This window comes from Grammomys surdaster, unplaced genomic scaffold (genome assembly GCF_004785775.1).
Source record: "Grammomys surdaster isolate TR1022 unplaced genomic scaffold, NIH_TR_1.0 373, whole genome shotgun sequence".
Lineage (NCBI taxonomy): Eukaryota > Metazoa > Chordata > Mammalia > Rodentia > Muridae > Grammomys > Grammomys surdaster.
The window spans coordinates 6,314,479-6,337,820 of NW_021604792.1; the positions used below are offsets into that span (position 1 = coordinate 6,314,479).

The 23,342-nt window shown below is 47.1% G+C and overlaps 1 protein-coding gene across 1 annotated transcript; it reads right to left on the reverse strand.

Moving 5' to 3' along the window:
* Positions 1-4,613: 4,613 nt before the first annotated feature.
* Gprc5a (G protein-coupled receptor class C group 5 member A) lies at positions 4,614-23,141 on the reverse strand. The gene is made up of 4 exons (XM_028781058.1): positions 23,035-23,141; positions 10,440-11,366; positions 6,246-6,301; positions 4,614-5,540 (listed from the first exon to the last, which is right to left on the reverse strand). The coding sequence occupies exons 2-4, from the start codon at positions 11,353-11,355 to the stop codon at positions 5,454-5,456; spliced, it is 1,059 nt and encodes a 352-aa protein (XP_028636891.1). The 5' UTR covers positions 11,356-11,366; positions 23,035-23,141; the 3' UTR covers positions 4,614-5,453.
* Positions 23,142-23,342: the final 201 nt, after the last annotated feature.

Here is a 23,342-nt window from a genome sequence, read left to right on the forward strand (position 1 = left end):
TGCGGGTGCAGGCCTGTAATCCTAGAACTTAAGAGGCCGAAAAGGGAGTCGTGAGAGTGAAAAGCCAGCCTGGGATATATAGTACCAGGCTAGCCTGGAATACATCACAAAATCCTGCCTGACAACTGGCTCAGCAAGTAAGTGTGTTTGCTATGCAAGCATGAAAACCTGTGTACAAATACCCCAAACCCAAGAAAAACATTGTGGTTACACATGTGCCTGTAGCTTCTGCCTTGTCAGGGACAAAGACAGGACAGGAAGATGGCCGGGGCTTGCTAGGCTAGCTCTAGCTACAGTGAGAGACCCTGTCTCCAAGAAATAAGGTAGAGAGTGATACAGCAGAAATACTCTGTGTCTCCGTGTCTCCTTCTGACCTCCATGCATGCATACAGGCATAGGTACACACACACACACACACATCAAGCCAGACATGGTGATATACACTTGTGGTCCTTGTTCTTGGAAAGGGGGAGGTAGAAGAATCAGGGATTCAAGAACAACCTTGCCTACAAAGTAACTTTGAGGCTAGCACAAGCTATATAAGATCCTGTCAGACAACTGGAGGAATGGGGTGGGGGGAGGGAGAGAGAGAGAGAGAGAGAGAGAGAGAGAGAGAGAGAGAGAGAGAGAAAGGTGTGTGACTAAAGAGCTAAGAACACTTGCTATTCTTGCAGAAGATGTGACTTTAGTTCCCAGCATTCACAAGGCAGCTTACAACTGGTTGTAACTTCACCTCTAAAGGATTGGACCCCTTCTTCTCCCGAGGGCAGGAGGTACACAGATAAAAGCACTCGTAACCTAAAACTTTTTGAAAAGAAGGAAAAGAAACAGGCAAATAAGTCAGAAGAAATAGCATATAGCTCATCAGGTAGAGATGCTCACCACCAAGCCTGGGCCTGATTTCAGTCTCCAGGACCTGTGTGGTGGAAAGAGAGAAGTGACCTCTATAGTTAGTTGTCCACTGACCTCTACACACATACATACATAAAGTAATAAAGTAATTAAGAATTTTAGCACACAAAGACAGCACCCTACAAGCTGAAGATCCATTTCCCAGGTGCTCAGAGGTCAGCAGTTAAGATTTTCTGAAGCGAACATTCCATTTGAGGCTGAGGCTGGGACATCAGCGGCCATGCAAACCCAGGTAGCAACAGAAGGAAGTAGTCAGGAAAGCACAGAGCCCAACAGGGAATTCAATGCTAGCAACAGGAAGCCTACAACAGAAGGAAACACAGAGCGTGTGGGAGGGCAGACGGGGGACTGCTGGATCTCCAGGGCCAGTTTGTACTTCTTGTTCTGGCTCCCTTTTCCTGACCGAGAGCCAGTGTTCTCACCACATAAACACCAGATGACATTAATAAGATCGGTCTGTGAGACATTACCTGTAATGACGGATGCCAGGTTGCGTGCAAATGGGCTGGGAAATCTTGGAGAACTTCACAAAAAATAATAATAATAATGGCAAAGGAGACCGGAAGTGGCTTTAAAGGTTAGGGGAAGAGGCAGCTCTGAGGCACCCTTCCCTCTATTCTATTCACAATCTACCTGCTTCATGCCCTCAACCAGAATGGGGCCTTTGCACTGGAATTCTGTAGTGCAGCTCCCCAGGGTTGAACGCCGAGGTTCTCCTGCCATCTAGTGGAAAAGCTGGATATGGTAACTTTGGTTCAGAAAGGCAGGACGCTAAGTCTATTTTACATGTGATCAGAAAAGGAGAAGGTTGTGGGCTTGCTCATTGGTTCACCACCAGCCATTTAGTTCAAAGAGATGACACTTTACCTCCAGACATCAGTCAACTGGCACTGACCAAGGGCTAGCCTGGACTAAGTCTTTGCATTCTACTTTCTATGGGTGGAGACGGAGACTGAAGTCCTCTTCCATAAAGTAATTCTCAAATGCGGAACCTCTAGCCCTTGAGAGGTCTTCTTTGACAAAAAAAAAAAAAAGCTTATATGTGAGCAGAAGTGACAATGGACCACGGGGAGTGACCTCAGAATGTTGTGACCATCTCTCCACTTTATCTCTTGGACAAAGATCTCCAGAGACAGAGATGGTGCCATTCCCAGGTCCTCTCGGTGTCCCAACAGCCATGGGGATAGAAACCCTGACAAGGCTCCTCCCCTAATGACAAAATGGACCCAGAGCATTCTATGCCCTTCAGGGGAGGTGGGACCAGCCTTGGTTTCATGGAGTTGGAGGCCACCCTACGCTACGTGAGACTCTGTCTCAAGAGACATGGCTTTTATCCCAGCATTCAGGAGACAGAGACAGGCATATCCTGTCGAGTTTGAGGCCCCCATACAGAGCTAAACACTATCTTGAAAAGGGAGGGGTTGGTAGCAGGTCTTAAGTCTCCTTATCCAGAGGTATTCTGATACCTTCCAATGAAGAAACGTAAGACCTAAGAGGCAGGAAGGAGCTGGGTATGATGACCTTAATTCTCACACCTAGCAGACGGAGGCAGGCTAGCAACTTGGAGGCCACAAGCCAACTTGGGCTACATAGTGAACTCCAAGTCATCTGGGGCCACTGATTAAGACCCTATCTCAGAATTAGAGAGAGAGAGAGAACACAAGCCTTGCAGGGTTTCTCTCTCTCTCTCTCTCTCTCTCTCTCTCTCTCTCTCTCTCTCTCTCTCCACACACACACACACACACACACACACACACAAAACTCCATACAAACTCAGACACAGTCCAGAAAGCTCCAGGTAGCTATGTGCTTGGCCTGTCCTGGTGGGTGATGCACAGAGAGGCATGCGGGTCCAGAAGCTTCTCCCAGGCCTCGCCTGTCTACCTCCTCATCTGCATCCTTTGCAGCAGCCTTTATAACAAACACAGAAATGTTTCCCTGAGTCCTGGGAGCCACTTGAGCAAGTTCATCCTGAGCAGGGAAGGATGAGCACCCCAGTTTATAGCAGGTAAGTCAGGACCACAGAGCCAACATCCAGGGACCAGACTGACAAGCGAAGCGCTGGTGATCACTTTTGGATTCTGGGTTCTCTCAATCTGTGGGATGTGATATCCAGGTAGATGGTGTGATAATTTAGCTAAATTACAGGTCACTTCGCTGGCGTCCACTTCGATATTGCTGGTTTGATGGTGCAGAGCAAGCCCCAGATCTTTTGAATTCAGAGCTCCTTTGTGTTATGAGATTTTAAAAAAAAAATGAATGTACATTTAACGAGTCGTCATGACACAGGGTTCTTATACTATAGCCTAAGCTGGTCTTAAAATCATGGCAGTCCCCCTACCTCGACCTCCAGAGTGTTAGAATTACAGGTGTGAGCCACCATACCTGGCTAGGAACATTCTATATGTGGTGGTTTGAATAGGAACGGCCCCCATAGATTCATTTGAATGTTTGGCCATAGGGAGTGGCACTGTTAGGTGTGGCCTTGTTGCTATAAGCTTGGCCTTGGAGGAAGTGTCTCACCATGGGGGTTGGTTTTGAAGTCACCTATGCTCACGCTATACCCAGACCATCTCCTGCCACCTTCAGATAGAAATATAAAACTTTCAGCTCGTTCTCCAGCACCATGTCTGCCTGCACACTGCCATGTTTTCTGCCATGATGATAATGGACTGAACCTCTGAAACTGTAAGCCAGCCCCAATTGAATGTCTGCCTTTCTCAGAGTTGCCCTGGTAACAGCACTCTTCATTCTTCACAGCAATAAAACGTCAACTAAGACTATATATATTTGTTTATTTGCATGTGTGGGTGCATACATTATATATTTGTTTATTTACATACATGGCATAATCTGTGCACAGAAGTCAGAGGATAACCTGTGGAAATCAGCTCTCTCCTCTGACCAGGTAGGTACCAGTGATTGTACTCAATTCAGCGGGCATGGCGGCAAGTGCTATGACCCTCTGAGCCATTTGGCCAGCCCAGGAGTATATATTTATTGATCACATATTTCATGACAGATATAGGAAAACCATGTTTTTTTTTTCTTCACAACAAATCCCCATTGGGTTGTGGCTTCTTGAGAAAGACTGGGTGAATCTAGAAGGACTCATATTCTTTAGGAATTGGCTCTCGCTCCACTATGCAGGTCCAGAGATTGAATTCAGGTTCTTACCAGCTCTGCCATTCTGTCTCCAATCAGTAAAAACCCAGGCAAATCCAAGTGCAGCCTGCCGACCTTTAGGAGTTATCAATAGCTGAACTTCTTCATGAGTTTAGCTCACTTTCCCGTTGTTTTGTTTGTTTTTGTTGTTGTTAAGACAAAGTCTTACTCTGTTATTCAGACTGGCCTCAGAAATCATGGCAATCCTCTTGCCTCGGTCTCCCATATGCTGGGATTACAGGTAAACCACGCTGCCAATTCTCTGACCCAGACTCACTCTATAGACCAGGCTAGCCTCAAACTCACAGAAATCTACCTGTCTCTTAAAGAGCAACTTCCTAACTAAGCCAGTGTTTGCATGTTGTTCTATGGCTACGTATGAGGATCCTTGTTTCTCCATAATACAGAGGTTCCTAATCCTCTGCCCGAAAAATTTTGGAAAGTTATTCCCTGGCCTCTCCGTGGCATGTGCAAACTCATATCCACAAAGTCCTTAAATTATAATATTAATTTTTAAAGAAAATAAACAAATAAAATTTAAATTTAAAAGATATTTGCGACCACATCTTTATTGCATACCCAGGTAAATAACTTACTATATAACAAATGCATCCCACCCAGAGAATAGACACTTACGGAGGTCAGGGTGTTACTGAGGACGAGGAGCAAGGGGAGGGGAGGAGAAAGTGCCAGGAATTTATGGCAAGAACAAAACCCAAATCCTCCTAGCAGGGAAAAATGGGCCTTGTCTACTCCAGTAATATACCGAAGAGTCTGGCAAAGGACACAGAGGTCTGGGGTTGGCAGCAAGTTTGGAAGTGACTGAGTTGAAAATGTGGCCCTTGGAAATCGGGCGAAGCCATTGTGGGGTAGCCACGTGACCTTTAGCCACTCCTCCCCAGGCAGGAAAGCCTGGGAGAGCACGGCCAGATTAGCTTCCAGTGTGGACTAAGATGAACAAGAGGGAGACCCAGACCTTTCTGGGTTTATCCAAATCTTCAGTTCTGCTTGGTACTGAGCCAATCCTCATAGAACCCACTCTGGCTTAGATGAATCGGCTTCCGAGGATGACCAAACAGTGAGTAGTCAGATGAGCAGCTGTTTGCTCAGACTCCTGGGAGAGGTTAAGAGTCTCACCCTGAGTTGTCAAGACTCCCACCTCCCAGAAGTGTCCTAGGAATGGGGCAAATGAAAATCCTGGAGGGCTGCGAAGACAGTCTGTTGGGCTTAGCCGCCCCAGGCAAGACAGCGGTGTGCTGGGCAGGTTGCAAGCCTCTCTGTACAGTTTCCCTAGGATGCCCTGGGTTCAGTTCACATCTGCAGGACTCCTGGCTGGACCTGCTGCCTGACTCTGGTTGTCCCACTCTTCCCAACAGTTAGCTGTCCCCTCTGCGCCCTTCGTAGTCATTGTATGGACTGGCTGGGGCCTGGGCCCTTGGGATAGAGAAATCCTTTTGGCGATTCTGTAAGGGAAGCAATCATGTGGTTAAAGCCTTCTACCGCCATCTCAATGAACCTCCAACGCCTTTCTAAAGACCTCCCGCTCGCAGGTCCTCCCTGAGCCTGTGTGCCACCCCAACCCCAGAGTGTAGGAAAGAAGGCATGCTGTCCCTTCATGTTGGCCACTTAGGAGCCACTAAAGTGGTGGCAGTCTCTGTTAGCATTTTGTCTAAGCTCCGCCCCAAAGTTACCTGGCAACGGCCAGGTATGCCTGACACTCTATAAAAGGGGCTTCTTGTCCTCTCATCTCCCTCTTGTTCTCTTGCCTTCTTGCTCTCATTCTGTCCTCCCATCCCCTCCCCCCTCTCTCTCCACAGGCTCATGGCCGGCCTCTACTCCTCTTCCTCTTCCTCTCTCTCTCTCTCTCTCTCTCTCTCTCTCTCTCTCTCTCTCCCTTTCTCTGTCTCTACTACCCTCCCTAACTCCCCTCCCATACCCTGAATAAACTCTATTCTATACTATATCATCGTGTGTCTGGTCCCTCAAGGGAAGGGATGCCTCAGCATGGGCCCAAGGAGGCACCCCCTTCCCTCATACCTGACTACACCTCCACCAAACATATTACTTCCTTCCTTATCTTTTTATAAAATCCAACAATATCTATTCCCAAAGGACAACTGTCCTTTGGGGAGGTGGACGGTGATAGAGGAATGACAAAGGTCACTTACCTGCAGCTGAAAATGGGTGGAATAAGGTGCATAGTGTCCATCTCCCATCTCAAGACCTGAAAGAGAGTTAGAGAAACTGAGGCACTAGGGTCCATCTGTGCTTTCCTGCTGGATCAGTGTAGTGTCTGTGACAGTTGGTCCCACTGGGCCGGTCTCAGCAGTTTACATTTCTTGCAGAGAGAGACTGTGAATCTCAGCACCAAACTAGGCGTGGTCACATCCTGGGTTCACAGGATTTACTCTTTTGCTAAACTAGGAAGAGTTTATGAGCAAACATATTCTATGTATTTTGGGAAAATCAGAGGCTTTTTAAACTTGAGCTTGCTTTAAAGCAACCGGTTCGTTTCCTGACAAATTTACCTGCCCTTGTCCCCTTACTGAATTCATCTTCATTTAAAACAGTGTGGGGTTCAAAACAGTGGGGACCTAGGCATTTGTGGTACACACCTGTGATCTCAGTATCTGGGAGGTGGAGGCAGGAGGATCAGGATTCACGGTCATCCTCAAATACATAGTGAGTCCCTGCCCAACCTAAGCTCCATGAGACCTTGTCTCAAAAACAACAACAACAACAACAAAAAAAAAAAAAAAAAAAAAAAAAAAAAAAAAAAAAAAAACAGAATAAGCGTGGTCAAGGTAGGTCACTGGGTAAAGGCATATGCCATCCAGCCTGATGCCCTGAGTTCCATCTCAGGGCCCACATGGTAGAGACCACAGGCTCCTGAAACTGGTCCTCTGACCTCACATACGTGTGTGTTGTAACCCACACACAATAAGTAAATAAACAAGCAATATTAAAAAATTTGTGCTACAAATAAGTAAACAAGCAAAGATAGTATTAAGAACATGAGGTTTGCCCTGACTTGAAGAAATACAGCAAATACACAGATCACTCCTGAATGAGGCAAAACCTAACTAGAACATCTCAGTTCTACAAGCACACGTGGTGGAGGAGCCATTCCTAAGACAGACCGGAAACGCTGGACTCCGAAGCAGACAGGCAGAAGGCCACATCAGGCAAGCAGCTGCATCTTGATCAGTCACAGAGGCTGGCAGCCAGTGATGATCCAATTTGTCTAAGAGAGAGGCTTGTGTTGTAGAAGGCCTCGCTACTCCTGCAGACCCAACATAACAGGAGCCAGAGACAAACAGCAGTAGACAGTGACTACAAGTCCACCTGAGAAAGAAGCAACCAGGGGCCCAAAACCTGAAAGGCAAGCCAGGCACACACCCGAAATCTTAGCATTCTGAAGCCGAAGCATAAATTAGAGGCCAGTCTGGTCTTCACTACAGGTTCTAGGACAGCCAGGACTACTTAGCAAGACCTAGTCTCAAAAAAATAAAATAAAATAAAACCCAACAACAAAAAAAACATAGGAATGAAAAAGGGAGCATAGGGCCTAGGGACCTACAACAGAAGCACTGGGTAAGGCAGGAGCCTAAGGCCCTGGGAAGCACTGTAGGATGCTATTTCCTGCTCTCAGTCCTCAGGAAACTCTGCAATTCAAGCTTTAAGAGCACAGTGTGGGGCTAGGAGTGTTTTCAGTGGTAAAGAGCTTTGTCTGTCATGCATGAGTCCCTGGGCTCCACCCCCAGCACCACACACACACACACACACACACACACAGCGTGCGTGATCTCAACACTCTGGAGAAAGAGGGAAAGAGGCAGGGACATCAACACAAGTTCAAGGCCCACCTGGTCCATATAGTTAGACCCTTCCTCAAAGCAGAAACAGCAGAGCCAGGACATCTTTAACACTGAATCCAGGAAGCCAGCCTTGATGGTCCGTCTAGCCTGAGCCAGCAACCGCTTGCTTCCCTTCCGAGATCAGACTCAAAGATCCTTGTAACCAAGCAGTAGATTCCATAGGTCAGGGCAGTTTCTGGGCCTCAGCTAAGCCTCATTTTCTTCTGAAGATATCACTATGGCCCCTGGCTCCTCAGAACTGTGGCAGGAATCAAACCATCACTTGCTCTCATGTCACACGGGATCCTTCTCCTCCCACACACCCAGAGACATACAGTAAAAGGTGGCTGTTCTAAGTCAAAACCCTGGTGGATTTTACGAAGCCATCCACCACCTTGTGTTAAGAGGGCTTCCTCTCTTCCACCCTCTGTGACCACTAAAGGAAATCAGAGCTTGGGTCTACGCATTCAAGGACCACAAAGTCTCTTCTGTTCTGCAAGGAATGCCTTCAAAAAAAATTATATATGTGTATGTATGGGTAGATGGATGGACAGATAGTATGTGCACATATGTGCTCATGCCCATAGGGGCCAGAAGATGACATCACGTCCCCTGGAGCCAAAGTGACAAGTGATTGTAAGCCACTCAATATGAATGCTAGGATTAGAACCCGGGTCCTCTGGAAGTACAGTATATGTTCTTAACCACAGAGCCATTTCTCCAGCCCCAGGAATGTTCTTCATATACCTATACACAGAGCCCAGCCTCACCCACACACCACTAGGGGGTTTCCTCTCCTCATCCCCCCGTATTCTGGATCAATCTATATGCAATTATATAGAAAGTACTAGAAGAAGAGTTGAGAGGCAAGCGTCCAGGTCTACTGAACTACGACAGATTGATTAGGGCTACAATTAAGAGATTGTCTTGAGTCTCAGAAAAGACTTTGGGTTTTTTGAAATAGAACCGAGGCTGAAAGACCATGGGAACTTCTGAAATTGGACTCAGAGTATTTTATATTATAATGTGGTCATAAACCCACTAGGGCCAGGGAATGAAGTGCCCTGGTTTGACTAAGAATGGACCCTATAGGCCCAGATGTTTTAATATTGGATCTGTAGATGGTGGAACTATTTGGGAGGTTTGGGGAGAGCAGCCTTGTTGGGGGAAGCATGTCATTGGTGCAGGCTTTGAGTGGGTAAAGCCTTACCCCCTCCCACTTCCAGTTTGCTTCCTCTTGTGTTTGAAGATATGTGCTCCCAGCTTCCCGGCCATGATGGATTCAAAAGCCAAAACGATTTGCTTTGGGTCACAGTGTTTTGTCACAGGAACAGTAACTAGCACAGAGGCCGGTTTACTCAAGATCAGAATCTGTAAATATCCTGTGAGCTCCTTAGTATTTGGGCGTTTTTGTTTTGTGGGTGTCTGTTCGGATTTATTTTAAGAACTATCTGTTTTTGTTTTCTGCATGTGAGTGTTTTGCCTTCGAGAATGTAAGTGCACTGCATGTGTGTCTGGTGCTCACAGAGGCTAGAAGAGGGTGCCAGACTCCTGCAGTTGGGATTACTGATGGTTATGAGCGGTCGTATGGATGCTGAGAAACAAACCTGGTCTTCTGCAAGAGCAGCAGGTGCTCTCAACCAATGGTCTCTCCAGCCCCTGTTTTGGGTTTGGTGTTGTTTGTTTGTTTGTTTGTTTGTTTTTTGAGACGGGGTCTCATGTAGCCCAGAATGACAGTGAATTTCTGATTCTCTTGACACCCCCTCCCAAGGGCTCATGGTTGGCGTGAGCTTCCAGTGTTCTTATGGTTGTATCCAATGATTCTTCCTCCAGCTCTGTCTTTTCTGCTTTTGCTTCTGCATTTGGGAATATTCTGTTGTTTGCTTATTTCCCCTCCTGTCTCTATCCCCCTTTTCCATTATTGGGATTGTAGGGAAGCTCTGGGGGCCTTGAATGGGATTAGAGTACAATTATGACCAAGACTAGGATACACCAGGGCAGTTAAGAGATAGCCTTTTGCTATAAATGGAATTGTAGGTATGACTTCCAGAAAGTTACAAGTTTTATAGCTGGGAATGGTTTTGTGTTTTGAGACTATCTCATGCACCCCAGGCTGGCCTTGAAATCTACTTTTAGCCAAAAATGACCTTAAACTTCTGATCCTCCTGCCTCCACCTCCCACATGCTGAGCTTACAAGTGTGTGCCACCATACCCACTTTCTGTGGTGCTGGAGGGTCTCTCTGGTTTTTCATGCAGGCTTAAACAAGCACTGCGCAGACCCACATCCCCAGCCCACAAGGGTTTTGGTATTCTGAGAGACAGTATTTCTACATAATCCAGGCTGATCTTAAACTCATGATCCTCCTGTCTCCATCTCCAAAGTGCTAAGATTAGAGGTGTGTGTGTGTGTGTGTACAAACATTTGCAGATTTGCCCACATGCACTTGCACCACCACGCCCAACTTCTACCCCCCATCTTTACACCAAGGCCTCTTCAATTATACCTTGGGTGATTTCCTCTTGGGAGTAAGCTCTGTTTTCCACACCATAGCTCTGCTTCATGAGTTGAGGTTTACAGAAAGCATCTTCAACTGGGTAATCGGTGGGGCTCCGTTGTCTAGGGAGCTGTAGAAACTCTGGCAAGATATAAAATGCCAGGAAAACCCAGCCATTGGCCACCAAGGCTGTGCTGAGAATGGTATCATCCCATTCCGGGCCAATGTCGGGAACCAGGAGCAGGGTGATCCAGGCCACCCAGATGGCGATGGAGAGGAACGAGGTGAAACCTATGTGGAAGCCGTGTCTCTTCCAGCCAGAGAAGGATCCACAGGAAACGAAGACGGATGCGAAGAAGGTCAGCACCATCAAGAAGAGCAGGTAAATGAGCAGCATGACGAAGTCCTCGTTGCGCCGAGTGGCAGGCAGCTCAGAAAAGACATCGACGTTGGTCCTGTTCATGGCGAGGACCAAGTATTCAATGGCGATGACGACCTGGACCAGACTGAAGCCCACCGCCAGGCTGAGGATCACAAGCCACGACAGAGGCTTCCTCCCTCGGACCAGCTTGATCAAGTTGAAAGCGTGGGCCAAGAGGCAAGAGAAGCAGATGGCGAAGAGGACACCGAAGAGGAAGAAGCGCGTGGGTCCTGTGGCTCCATCCAGCTTGATGATGAAGGCGAAGGTGAGGCCAAAGACCCCCAGCACTCCCAGGAGGAAGAGGAACTGGGTGGGGAGCATCTTTCTTTTGTTGGAGTCCTGTACTTTGCAGATGACGAAAACGAGTGCAAACATGAAAGCCACTGTAGCCACAGCCCCGACTGCGGCCAGCGTTTCCAGGGCGATGCCCCAGCCTTCGGTCAGGTTACAAAGTCTGTAGTACCTGGAAGCCAGGTCTGAGCGGCAACCGCTGGGGGCAGTCATTCTGGTTGGTCCTGCATTTAAAAGGAAGAAGCAAAATTAGGGACCAAGCAAGCCTCTGAGACAGAGGCCGAAAATGGGATTGTGTTTAGTCAGTCTTACTTTTAAACTTGTTACATTATAACTAGCCAAGGGGAGGGACTCAGGTCTCTCTCCTCTCTGGGAGTCTACAGGTTGCTGGGGCAGGAGAGCCACTGGGAAGTGCTGATGTTTCTATACATAACCCTGATTAAACTCATAGGTCCCACCCCCCAACCTACCCCCCCCACATACACACACACACATGCACACACATCTACACATCTATACCCCCAAAAGCTTCTGTACCTCCTGTGAAAATTCTAAGGCCAATGAAAAGAGGGAATGAATCTCATACTTCCCAGTTAACTCTACTAATCTCATTTGATTTAATTTTGGTTTGGGTTTTTTTGTTTTGTTTGTCTGTTTTGTTTTTATCAGCATACAAATGGCTGTTCTTCAATGATTACAATTTTGTATGCCCTCTCTGGGAAAGATCAGAATAAGACAGACTTGGATAAAGAAGAGGCTGAGAAATGAGATACTAGATTAGAGACCAGAAAACACAGGTTGAAAGAATCTTTATGTCAAAAGAGGAAACCCTCAGAGGAATCCAATCTGAAACTTAACAATAACATCATCAAAAAAACAGTTCTAGACAGGAAAATTCTACAGGGGCTTGAGAAACTGGAACATCGGCCCATAACGATACAATATATTGAATTAAGAGTCTAGATTCTGCTTACTGGTGCTAACTTAAAACAATGCCACACAATAGGTTGTGTTTTATTTTATAGAGTTTGGAGCAATTGGGATATGTGCACATGTTGATACATGTTTGGACTTCTAATGGACTTTTGCCTTGAGTTCTGAGGGATGACTGGACATTTATTAAAGATGATAGATATTAGTGATGCCCTACAGATTGAAACTGAAGATACTCAGACACATATGTCCATTAAACACAACAACATTTTGGATGTTATGGCATGAAGCCATTCATGCCATAACATTCATGTAGGACATAGCTTACAGTCCTACAGCTCAGATATTATAGAAAGACCTAACTGTACTTTGAAGGAAATGCTCAGAACAGAAGGGGGATCTGATGTCTCCCAAAGATGGTTTAAAATGTGCTTTGTTGAATTTAAATTTTCTAAAAGTCAATGAGACAAATAGGACAACTAAGATACACTGGATTTTAGAAAGAACTGCTGAATTAGGTCAGCCTATAAAAGCTCCAAAACAGAAGAAAGGAGATATGTTATGTTGAGTGAGGAGGAGATTTTACATATGTTGGGGAGGAAATTTTTCATTTGTTCCAACAGGAAAAGAAAAGCTATGTCTTACATCCAAATTACTGAAAATAAAATTTGACCAGGGAAGACCCCCTGAAGATCTTGGCTGCAGACAAAACAAAAGGAGGTGTCCTGAGACAGACGCATGGTACCTGAGCACAGGTGACCAGTCACATGCCACACGTAGAGTAAATGGGGCACAATAAGTTATGATCTAGTCATATAAGAGCCTAGCTATCCAGTCAAGGTATTTGTAAATATATTTAAAGTCTGAGTCTTATTTCTGGGAACATGAGCCTAGGAGAAAGAACCAGACCAAACTTCTACAGTTTGGGCTAAAGAGTGAGACCCTGCCACAGATAGATAGACAGACAGACAGACAGACAGATAGATAGATAGATAGATAGATAGATAGATAGATAGATAGATAGGGCAATCTCAGGCTAAAGAGTGAGACCCTGCCATGAATAAATGCACACACACATACACACACACACGCGCGCGCGCGCGTGCGCGCGCGCACGCTAACCCTGTCTCATCTAGGGGTAAAAGGCAAAGGACACGGGTCTGGCTCTCATCCTTCCCTACCCTTAGGTCATCACAAGAATCTCTATTGGAAATGGTTCTTCTGTTTCCCCACGTTCCCTGACCCTCCTTGTTAACTGCCACTCACTTCACCCTCAACGTTCTTCCATCTGTTGTCAAGCAGCTGTTAATCCTAATTAGTGGATTTCTAGGAAGAACTCTGAACCCAACGACGCTAAACCTTGACAGAGATTGGTGACTGGCCTAGAAGACAGTTGCAGCCCTGAACAAAGGGACATAAGACAACGGCCCCTGGCTCCACTGTAGCTGTGCAGGACTGTGTCCTGCTTGCCGCCTCCCAGCTCCCAAGTCCAGTGCTCAATAAGGGCAGCTAGTTGGCGGTGTGTGTTTTAAATATCAAGCATCTGTGTGTTTGTGTGCGTGTGTGCGCGTGTGCGTGTGTGCACGCGCGCGTGTGTGTGTGTGTGTGTGTGTGGTGAACCTCATACATATGCTAGGTATATGCCCTACCCCCAACCCTACAAATAACCTTTTAGAAAACCTTTATGTTTTGTTTGTTTGTTTTGTTTTTAATGATCCAATATGTTTCATTAAGGCTGCTTATAGAAACACGCTGTGGTTATTGAAAAAAAATGCCTACCACCTCTTTGCCCCCAGCCCAACCAACCAGGAACTACATACAAATCCCCAGAGAGGGAGCCTCTGGAACGCCTCCCCTTTCGAAACAGGGTGCCCACAAGCCCTGATTTGGCTTTTTGAGACAAGGTCTCCTGAAACCCAGACTAGCATCAAACTTCGTCCTCCTAACTCTCTCTCCCAAACCCTGGGATCACAGGCCCATACCACCCAAAGCAGCCACAACAGCAAGAAGTCTCAGTGAGTATTTTGCATGTGGGTGACTAATTTTTTGGGGAATCACCAATGTAATTCACCTATTAACCGTCCTCCTCCCTCTCCCCAGATGACTGGGATTGCTCAACAAATCTAAAAGTCTCTTAAGTGCTTTGAATTTAGTCAGAGGAAAACAAAACTCACTAAGAAGCAAGCACACATTGAGAAGCTGCTATGGGACCAGAACGTGGTCCTAAGGAAAGAAGGAACCCAGGAATGTGGTGGAACCCAGGTTCTTCCCTTTGGTCTAGAGTTTGTTTTCTTGTTTGTTTGTTTGTTTGTTTACTCAATTATTTGGAACAAGGAGGCCATGTGTATACACAGACACATGAATGTCAGAGGACAACTAACAGGAGTCAGTTCTCTCCATCCACCATGCAAGTCCCAGAATCGAACTCATGCTGTCAGGTTTAGCTGTAAACACCTTTACCCCCTGAGCCATCTCCCTGACCCAGCTTATTTGTATTATGAGATAGGGTCTTACTGTCGCTCAGGCTGACCTAGACTCCTGGCTATCCTCCTGCCTCAGCTTCCTGAGTGCTTGGATTTCAGGCCTGAGACTTCAGGACAGGAAATTACTTGGAGGCGCCTTAAATCCTTTTGGAATGAGTCAGGGCAAGAGAGGAAGGTGGAAGGGACACACCTACAATTGCAGGGTCGGGGTGGGGACTGCAGTGGGGGAGAGGGGAAGAGGGAGACTGGAAGGGAGGTTCCTGCTGACTCAACCCCAAACCCTCTGTTCACCTTCACATACAGAATGGTTTGAGTACACAGTGTTCCCCATGGGCTCATTCATGTGTTTGCACAGTTGGTCTCCAGCTACGGGCTAGCCTTTGGTGGGGCCTGATTGCAAAAGGGAGCCATTGGCAATGTGACCAACCACTCGAACTCTTGTCACCGGGCCTTTTCCAACGTGAAAGCTGCAGCCCCTCAAACTGTCAACAAAATCCGGTCACAGCAATCAGAAAGGTAACTGCTGCTGAAGCAGGGAGTTGAACCCCCCTCTCCCCCCCGCCCCGCAGCTTCTCTGCTGGTCCACTGGGCAGTTTCATGCAGACAGCTTCCACATCTGTGCCTCTGTGCCCTGGCCCATCTTCTTCCCCACCCCACCTCCTGTCACTGGAAAATGGATCATAAACTTCTTATCAATTCAAAACTGGCCTAGGGATGAGTGAGGTCAGGGCAGAGATGGCCTAGGAGCCTGGGGACAAAGTCAAAGCTCTGCAAAGACTGCTGGCCCTAGGCATGGCCTTGGTGTGTGGCACTGACTGGTGTGCAAGGACAAATGACAGCATCTGGCTTCTGTCCTCCACTTCCAGACTCCTCTTCAGCACGACAGTGGCGGGGCTCACAGGCTTAGACCCGGAAGCTGCCGCTACATGGCCCTGGTTAGCGGATCTCATAAGTGAACTTGCTGAGGAGCTGAGACAGCTCAAAGCTAACTCTGTCTTCCTCCTTCTGAGATGGACAACACTCTGTCATCAGAATTGAGCATAGTGCCTCCCTCTGAAAACTGCCCCCGGGGGTGACATCAAGATCTTGCCCCTGTAAACTTGTGACTTGGTGACATCTCTGTTTTCTCTCTAAACTCAGCTGTAATAACAGTTGTCACAGTAGCATGAGGAATTAATGACATCTACCCGCACACTGGGTGAGCACGATGCTGAGTGTCTATGCTTCACGTACATTCTCCCCTATGTGTTCTTACATATTACCTCACCTAATGCTCTAAAGTATATTTATAGGTTAATTCTTAGGAGATGAAGCTAAGGTCCAGGGGATAAAGTACTTGCCACATAAATATGAAGGGCTGAGTTTCAGTCCCCAGAACCCAGTGAAAAGCACAAAGGACAGTGAGTGCCTGTCACCCCAGGGCTTCTACAGTGAGTGTATCCCAGGGATATGGGAGGCAGGATAATCTCTGGACAATCTAGTCTGACATAGGCAATGATGAACAACAGACCCTGCCTCAAAGAAAGTAGAAGGCAGGATCAACACCCGAGGATGTCATCCGACCTCATCCTGAAGCACATGTGCACCCACTTACATGACCTTACATGTCCAGTGCCACAGAAGAAAGATACATTCATAATGCTATGTTTCAGCTGGGCTTGGAGGCCCGTGCTTAAGAGGGTCACAAGTTTGAGGTCTGCCTGGACTACATAGCAAATTCAAGGTCAGCCTGGGAAACTTAATAAGATCCTATGCAAAAAATCAATTAATTAACTAATTAATTAAAAGCTGGGTAGTGATTCATGCCTTTAATCCCAGCACTCAGCAGGTAGAGGCCGGAGGATCTCTGTGAGTTTGAGGCTAGCCTGGTCTACAGAGCAAGTTCTAGGACAGCCAGAGCTGCACAGAGAAATCTTATCTCGAAAAACCAAAATGACGATGATGATGATGATGGTGATGGTGATGATGATGATGGTGGTAAATTAATTGTAAAAATTGAATTATATATATGGAGGGAAGTTTGGAAGAGAGATGAATAAGGACAAAGTATGAGGCCAAACGTGATGGCGGTTGCTTTGCAGACCAGCAGGAGGCAGAGAGGCAGTCAGACCTCTGAGTTCAAGACAAGCCTGGGCTACATAAATGAGACCCTATCTAAACAGGAAGAAAAAAAAAAACCAAAGTCTGACATAGGTGTGTGAAAAGTCCCCTACCCACACAAATCCACAAGTAGAGATAATGAAATACATCTGTCTTAAAATACACAGATCTCTTTTGAGAGGGCCGAGGATGGGACAGAGCTTTCCTTAGCAAACATCTCATCCTTGATTCACTTCCTCTCAGTCACTGTCAAGGTCTCCAGAGCCCACCTTACCCAGCTCCTCACAGACTCCCCACCAGTGGTCCTCAGCCTTCCTAATGCTGTGACCCTTTAACACAGTTCCTCCTGTTGTGGAGAACCCAACCCCACCCCCAACCATAAAAGAATTGTGTTGCTACTTCAAAACTGTAATTTTGCTTTTGCTATTAATTGCAATGCATTCATTGACATACAGGACATGTGACCTCTATGAAAGGGTCACTCCCCTCCCCCAAGGGCTGGGGACCCACAGGTTGAGAACTGCTCCTCTACACCACCGTAGAGAGGAGCTCTGACTGTTGAGGTGTCTCCGGAACAAGCAGCTCTTCTGTGTTGCTCATCAACAAGCGCCAAGTGGACAAAGCCCACAGACCCCAAAGTGTGGCTGCCGCCCTCTGTGGGTCAGGTGACTGACCAACCCACCGTCCACTTGGGCAGTCAGGAAGTGCTGTGAACGTGCAATTGAGCAACCGTGACCTTGCCTACCAGGATGAGGGGACAGAGGTGTGGGGAGAGCTGGGAGAAGAGGTGAGAGAGATAAGCAGAGGTGTGAGGTTGTTAGGAGAGACAGGCCCTGAGGGTGGGCAGAGGCCAGGTCACTTCCTACACTCTCCTGGGCCATTGTCACAGGACCGGAGCAGAGACGTGTAGGACATGCAAGTGAACCTGTGCAGGAGTAGTAAGAGCCCAGACCTTAGTAAAACTTTCTTGAGCCATGCACTGTTCCATTTAACCCTCCTAGCCCCGCCTTAATACTGTTTGTTTTTAAACAGGGTCTCCCTGTAGCCCAGGCTGGCCTTGGACTCACTATGTAGCTGAGGATAACCTTGAACATCTTGATCCTTCTGACTCTGCCTTCAAGAGTCGGGATTACAGATGTGAGGCGCCATCTGGTATTTTATCACTCCTTTAGACAGCTGAGAAAACTGGGCAGAACAAAATCAAGTTATTTGTCCAAGGCTATGTGGGGTTTTTAATGGGGTTTTGACATATGCAAGTTATCCCTGTGTCTACTTTCATTTCTTTTAAGCAAAAATTTTAAAATGTATGTGTGTGTGCATGTGTGTGTGTGCGCGTGTGACACACATGTGTACAGGTGCTCACAGAAACCAAAAGACGGTATCTGTCTGGAACTGGAGTCACAGTTAGTTAGGACCTCATTGCATTCTGGGAACTGAGTTCAAGTCCTCTGGAAGAGCTTGTAATAGCTGAGCCGTCTCTCAGATACCTTTCTTCCTTTCTTTCTTCCTTCCTTTCTCCTTTTTTTTTTTCTTTTTGGTTTTTCAAGACAAGGTTTCTCTGTGTAGCTCTGGCTGTCTTAATTTGATCTGTAGACCAGGCTAGCCTGGAACTCAGAGATCCACCTACCTCTGCCTCCCAAGTGCTGAGATTAAAGATGTGTGCTGCCACCACCACCAGGTCTTTCTTTTTTTAAAGACAGGGTCTGAATATGTAAGTAACCTAAACTGACCTCAAACTCACAATCCTCCTGCCTCCAGCTCTTGAGTGCCAGGATTCCTGGTATATACTACCACACCCAGCATTCCAAGAGTGTTTTCTATATGAATAGGAATTTGGGGGTGCTCAGGGCCTTCTCCTACAAAATCATGATTTTTGCCTCACATATGCAAAAGCCCCTCCCATTCTGCTCACAATACTGATGTATTTCTTCAAAGCTTGGTCCCAATTTAACCTTTACTGGGAACTTGTATCATGTAATGGTTAATCCCATCTCACTTTAAATGTGTGGGTCTCTTCCTAGACCTGACAGTGAAGTACTCATTTTCCTGTGTGCCTGGTAGGGACTATATGTTAACACCAGTGCTAACCAGCTTGGCGGCTAACCAGCTCCATGAGGACACAGATCGAATCCCCTGTCTCTTGGCATCTCTCTCTGTATGCATTCTGTGCAGTGATTCTGAGCAAGTATTTTGAACTAAGACTGACTGCCGAACACTTCCTCAAGTGTGAGTAATAGAATGATTTATTTATTTGAGACAGAGTCTCATTCTCATGTCACCAAACTCCTGAGCCTCCTGACACCGTCTCCCAGGTAATGGGCTCTCATCCGTGAGCTCCCACACCCAGCTAAAGGAGTAAGAGATCTTAAGGTGAATCTGCGCACATTTTTCTGACCCTCCTACGTTTATCCAGGCTGAGTTCTTCCAAGGGAGGAGCCCCACAAAAATGTTTCTGCAGTTGAAAAAGGATTAGTTTAGATGGGAAATGCCTCTCTGGGATCCCCTGTAGTGGGTAACCACTCCGGTTCCCATCACATAAACATGACACATCACGGCATCGTCCTGTGAATAACTCCTTACTAACAGAACTGAGTTGAGTTTCTAGGTAGTGACGGAAGGAAAATCATCACACCAGAATAGATGGAGACAAACTGGAGAGCGAGGTTCAGGCTCATCGTGTACTTTCATGCAGTGCCCGAGAGTGGGGACACCTGACTCTTACTCCAAACAAAGCAAGTAGACTTTCATGAGAGGGTGCAAGAAAATACTAGAAACCACTGTGTGGTGGCACACACCTGGACTCCCAGCAAGTCCAAGGTAGGTGGATCTTTGTGTAAAACCCAGACTGACAATATAAAGTCAGTCAGAGATCCGCCATGGTAAAGAAGAAAAGCATCATAACATGAAAATGTTAAAATGTATGTCCACCGTATGTGTGGGTGTGTGCTTACATGCAGAAGGCAGAGAAGGACACTGAATGTCTTCCTCTATGGCTGTCTTCTCTTGAGACAGAGTCTCTCACTGTACCTGAAGCCCACTGTTTGCTTGGACTGGCTGGCTAGGAAACTCCCAGGATCTGTCTGCCTCTGCCCCTCCAGCCCTGGGGTTCCAGACACGCATGGTCATCTGCTGCTATGGCCCGGGTTTTACACAGACACTAACTCATGTTTCGAACACACACCCCCATGCTTACATGCCAAGCACTCTTTCTTATCCACTGAGCCATCTCCTCGGCCCCTATAGACTTTTTAAAATTGGTCCTTGGCAGATGCCATACATAAAATAAATAACCAACAAACTCTCAAAACATGTTTTCTAGATACTTTAACGGAAATACAGCCTATCTTCATACCAATCATATCTCCATTATTAACCAAAGAATTCACACTCTCGGAATCTGTTCTCGTCAAGCACTTTGTATAACGGCTTTAGAAGCCATGAGTTTGTAATGTGAAAGTAGCCACAAGTGATACAAAAGCAAATGAGTTTTACTATATCCCCCATGAAACTCGTTATTAAGAAAGAAAAAGCCGGGCGGTGGTGGCGCACGCCTTTAATCCCAGCACTTGGGAGGCAGAGGCAGGTGGATTTCTGAGTTCGAGGCCAGCCTGGTCTACAGAGTGAGTTCCAGGACAGCCAGGGCTACACAGAGAAACCCTGTCTCGAAAAACCAAAACAAAACAAAACAAAAAACAAACAAAAAAAACCAACCAACCAAACAAACAAACAAACAAAAAAAGAAAGAAAAAAATCTATGGGCCACTTTGGACCACAGACCATAGTTTGCTACCCCTGCTCTATCAGATGGAATCTATCCAAATAGTCATGTATGTTTACCAAAAACTGAGTGTAGTTTAGAACACAATGATCTGAAATTCTAAAATAAACATACAGACTCCGTGCCTTGAGTCGCACCGGTACTCCAGTCACTTGAAATGGGAAAGAGGAGAAGCACTTGAGCCTGGGAGTTTGAAATACTCCAGAGCAATGGATCAAGACTTGGTCTCAAAGAGAAAGGAAAGAAGAAAGGCTATAAAATTAAGAGTAAAGTGGGCATGGTGGTGCACGCCTGAGTCTCAGCACTTAGAAAGCAGAGAGTTCAGGCCAGCCTGTCCTATATAGTGAACTGCAAGCTGGCCAGGGCCACAATAAAACCTCAACTCAAAACAAAGGCGGGAGGGGGGGGCTAAAAATACAAACATCGAGCTTTCAGACGGTAGGCTCAGGCTTGTAATCCCATCACTCAGAATACAGAAGTCGATCTGACTGGGGCAGCCTTGTCTGCATAGTGAATTCCAGGTCAGCCAAGGTTATCTGAGTCCCTTTCCTAAAACAGTAACAGGAATGGACAAGATGGTAAAGGCGTTTGCTGCCAAGTCTAAGGGCCCAAGTTCCTCACACAAGCCCCATGGTGGGAGGAGTACGCCAAGTCCCTCAAGTTGTCCTTTGACCACCACATATGTAGTGTGGCATACTCACACCTCCAGAGACAGAGAGACAGAGACAGACAGAGACAGACAGAAAGACACACAGAGTCAGCAACAAAGAGAGAAAGAGAGACAGAGACAGAAAGAGACAAGAGACAGAGAGAGACACACAAAGAGAGTCAGAGACAGAGGGAAAGAGAGACAGAGAGAGGAGGGGAGAAAGAGAGCACTCAAACAAATAAACAAGCCAGCATTGGCTCTGAAGGTCAGACCCCTACAAGTGAAATCTTGTTCAGTTTGCTGCCCACTGTTCATTCCCACCATTACCTCTGCTCTCTCTGAATCTTCAGAAAGAAAAGAAATCCACAATCCACATTCCTCTTCACACTCTGTTATCCTCAATTACCTCTCAAGAATGGAATGAAGGCACACGTTTTTTTCAACCGGCTGCTTAAGGAGACTGTGCAACTACAGACAGGCAGGACTCACACACAGAAGAGATGCTCCAGGACTCCCTTAGAGCCCTCGGCAGAAGGACCTCTGCGGCAGGTGGCTGCTGGATAAATTACTGCAGAACCCAGGAAACACTGGACAGCCTGGAGCCAGGTAGAGACCTTTTCTTGGGAAATCTCAGAGACAGCTGCAGTCATTCCCGTTGGGCCTGGGGGCCTGCCTCTCCTTCTTCCTTTGATCCTAAGGCACCTCCCAACCCTTCTTCCCCTCCCCTTCTTTCTCTCTATCAGTAAAGGCCAGTACACAAACCCCTAAGGGTGAAGTGTTGGCCTCACCCTCCCCTCCACTTCCCCACACCATTGTATCTGAAGTGGCTAAAGAATTCTCCTTCAGTAATGAGCTCAGAACAGTGACTCTTTCCAAAGAACCCTTCACCAGGCTTCAACAAAAAGCCTCTGAGAGCTTGCCTGGAGAAAAGTCAGGCAGGCACATCGATGATCCTACAAATTCCTGCTTCCAGACAGGCTTTTGCCAGTTGGGAGCCTTCCGCCATGTGACCTACACCTGTAATCCCAACACTCTGGAAACTGAGGCAGAACGGCGGTTACAAAGCTCGAGGCCAGCCTGAATGTCTAAAAACCAAAAAGCAACAACCACTGTTTCCTGTCTTCCCATTCAGTGTGGTCCGCCAGCCAGCCTCCTCCTGCCTGCGCCATGCTTCTCTCCAGGAAGACAAGCTTTTCTCCCCCTCTTGCCCGCCAGGCCGAAGTTAAAGAGAGAAGGAAGGGGTCTTAGTGACTGGGGCCATAGGAAAAGTAAGGGACGGGGTGGAGGAACACCCTGTGTGTGTGAAGAAAGCAAGCTCCTCTTGCTTTCTTCACACATCAGCACGGGGATTTGAGGACGATCCGGAAGTCCCTTCCTGACCTCCACAGCCTTCAGTCCTTTGGGAAGGAAGCAGCTGGCATCCTTTCCCTCTACTCCCTCTATTCATTCCCTTGAAACTCAGATGGGAGTTGAAGGCATCGTAACCCATCTTCCACCAGTGGCGAGGTGGCACATGTGGGAGTGGCCTAATGCAGTTCAAGATGTACTTCTCTTTTAATAATAGTGTTTAAAACTACTGTTTTGTTATCTGGAAACGGAGACTTATGTAGTCCAGGCTGACCTGGAACTCACCGTGAATTCAAGGCTGGCTTTAAACTCTTGATCCTTCTGCTTCTACCTCCCAGGTGCAGAACTACAAGCCTGTGCTACAATTTCTAACTGTTTGCTTATTGGTTTTTCTCCTCTGTCTTAGCCTGAGAAGACCAGAGAAAGCATTCAGAGGTGAGTGAAGCCAAAGGCTTCCTTTCTCAGTTTCATCAGTTTCTCCTAGCTAGCTGTAGTCCATCACGGGCTGTGCTATCTCAGCTCTCCTACCCCACGGCTACCCACGCCCCGCTCTCCGGATTTAAAACTGGCGCCCGGAGCGCTCCTGGGTAAGCCCCTCTTACCTGGGCGCCGCGGCGCTCGGGGTGAACCGAGAACTTGTGACTCACGCGTGGAAGGGGTGAGCGCGCAACCTCTGGCTGCTAGGCACGTCCCGGGACGAGGATCCGGCCTTGGCTGCGCAAAGCAGTTATAAAGGCTTCTGTCGCCGGAGGGAGGGAGAGGGTGAGCCGAGGTACAGGAGGCGGGGGCGGGGCAGAGGGAGAGGACACGCCTAATCCAGTTCCGCGGCACTTCTCGCTGTTATGAAAATAAAGTCACCGTGCCAGAGAATGAACCGAAAGCCTCCCTGACGTCAGAAGCACAGTCACTC

What these genes read in the sequence shown, in the direction of transcription:
- Gprc5a (XM_028781058.1), bottom strand. Translation starts at nt 11,355, where the DNA reads ATGACTGCCCCCAGCGGTTGCCGCTCAGACCTGGCTTCCAGGTACTAC. An exon ending in CCAAGAGGAAATCACCCAAG is followed by an intron (nt 6,302 to 10,439) that starts GTATAATTGAAG and finishes ACTCTCTTTCAG; the next exon opens with GTCTTGAGATGGGAGATGGA. An exon ending in CCACCCATTTTCAGCTGCAG is followed by an intron (nt 5,541 to 6,245) that starts GTAAGTGACCTT and finishes CTTCCCTTACAG; the next exon opens with AATCGCCAAAAGGATTTCTC.